Here is a 1,738-nt window from a genome sequence, read left to right on the forward strand (position 1 = left end):
TTGGGATTCCAGAGTATTCTGGGTTTGGCATCAGTGATGCTCCACCAGTATAATCATTACAACTGTATACTAACTGCCAGTGGTCACCAACAAACATCGATGCCCAGGCCTAAAAGTTACTAGAGTATCAAGGTCAGATTCCAGAATGATTCTTCTACATGGACAGTAATAACTTCCATAAAGTCCAAAGGAACCGTATGGGGTCCTTCCAAAGCTGTGTAATTTCCCAAATGACTTGTTTTCTTTTTTGCTTGCAGAGCCTGCTCATCCCTTCACTCTCTTTTCAGTCGTTTAGTTTTTGCAATACTTTCTTGATGTTTTTGTTTCTTCTTTTGTTCCTTCTCCCGGGCTTCAATCATCTTGGCCAATTTCCAGGACAAGACCGCACTTGCTAGGAACAGTGGAGTAAGAGCCAAAATAAGGGTTGTAAGGAAACCATATGGGTCCTTTGTAGCCCATTCCACTACATATTCCACCCAAGCCTTGACATCAAACATCTCGGTAGTGGTCCTAAGAAAACTTATGCTTGAGCAGCGACCTCTAACTGTCCCGGAGCCAGTCAACTTCAGATGAGCCCTGGCTTGCAGCTGTCTTCTTTGGCTTGAAGGCGCGCTCTTCAGACGTTTACATTCGCCGCGCCAGAAGCGCCCCGCCCACGAGCCGGCGTTCCGGGGCGGGCGCGAGGAAGTCGCGGGGCCGGTTTCCCGCCGCGCCGAGGCCGGGTGGGTCGGGGGGCCCACGGCGCCCCGGTAATTTTTTCTTACTGCAAAAACTTCTCAATAACAGCAGGTCCCAGTTGTTAATGTTTTCAAGTGTTTCCTGTGTGATTTGATTTTTTTCATGGATTCTTTGCCTACCCCTATGTCTGCAAGAGCACCTCCTACTGTGTTTTCCAGGAGATTTAGCGTTTCTGTTTTAACATTTAGATCCTTAATCCATTTTGACTTTAATTTAGTGCATGGTGATAGACCTGGGTCAAGTTTTAGCTTTTGGCATGTAGAGAGCCAGTTTTTCCGCACCATTTGTTAAAGAGGCTATCTTTCTTCCTGTGAGTATGTTTCACCACTTTGTCAAAGATAAGGTGGCTGAAAGTGTTCATAGAGGTCTCTGCATCTTCTAATCTATTCCATTGATTTTCAGGTGTATTTCATTGCGAATACCATGTTGATATTATCAGAGTAGCTTTGTAGAATAATTTCAAGGCAGGAATTGTAATACCTCCTGCATTCTCTTTGTTTTCCAGGATTGCTTTTGCTATTCTTGGTCTTTTCTGGTTCCAAATAAATTTTAGGAATGCTTTCTCTGTGTCTGTGAGGTATGTTTGTAGTAGTTTGATAGGGATTGCATTAAATCTGTACAGCAATTTTGAGAGTATGGCCATCTTCACGATGGTGGTTCTTCCTATCCAGGAGCATGGAATTTCCTTCCATTTTCTGAAATCCTCTATGATCTCTTTTTTGAAAGTACTGTAATTTTCCTAGAAAACATCTCTGACTTCTTTAGTTAGATGAATTCCAAGGTATTTCATTTTCCTTGCTGCTCTTATAAAAGGTATTATTTCTATAGTTTCCCTTTTGGTATGTTTGTTATCTGTGTAGAGGAATGCTACTGACTTTTGGGTATTGACATTGTAACCTGTTATGCTACTGAATTTCTGTATTAATTCTAGTAGCTTCTTGGTGGAGTTTTTTGGGTCTTCCAAGTAAAGTATCATGTCATCTGCAAATAAAGATAATTT

The 1,738-nt window shown here is 42.1% G+C and overlaps 1 protein-coding gene across 1 annotated transcript; it reads right to left on the minus strand.

Moving 5' to 3' along the window:
* Positions 1-272: 272 nt before the first annotated feature.
* Positions 273-497, minus strand: LOC101587057 (small integral membrane protein 15-like). The gene has a single exon (XM_004635575.1). The coding sequence runs from the start codon at positions 495-497 to the stop codon at positions 273-275; it is 225 nt and encodes a 74-aa protein (XP_004635632.1).
* Between the last annotated feature and the right edge of the window lie 1,241 nt (positions 498-1,738).

Source organism: Octodon degus, unplaced genomic scaffold, assembly GCF_000260255.1.
Source record: "Octodon degus isolate 3935 unplaced genomic scaffold, OctDeg1.0 scaffold00073, whole genome shotgun sequence".
Classification (NCBI taxonomy): domain Eukaryota; kingdom Metazoa; phylum Chordata; class Mammalia; order Rodentia; family Octodontidae; genus Octodon; species Octodon degus.

Coding starts and splice junctions, on each gene's coding strand:
- LOC101587057 (XM_004635575.1), bottom strand. CDS start 497: ATGTTTGATGTCAAGGCTTGGGTGGAATATGTAGTGGAATGGGCTACA.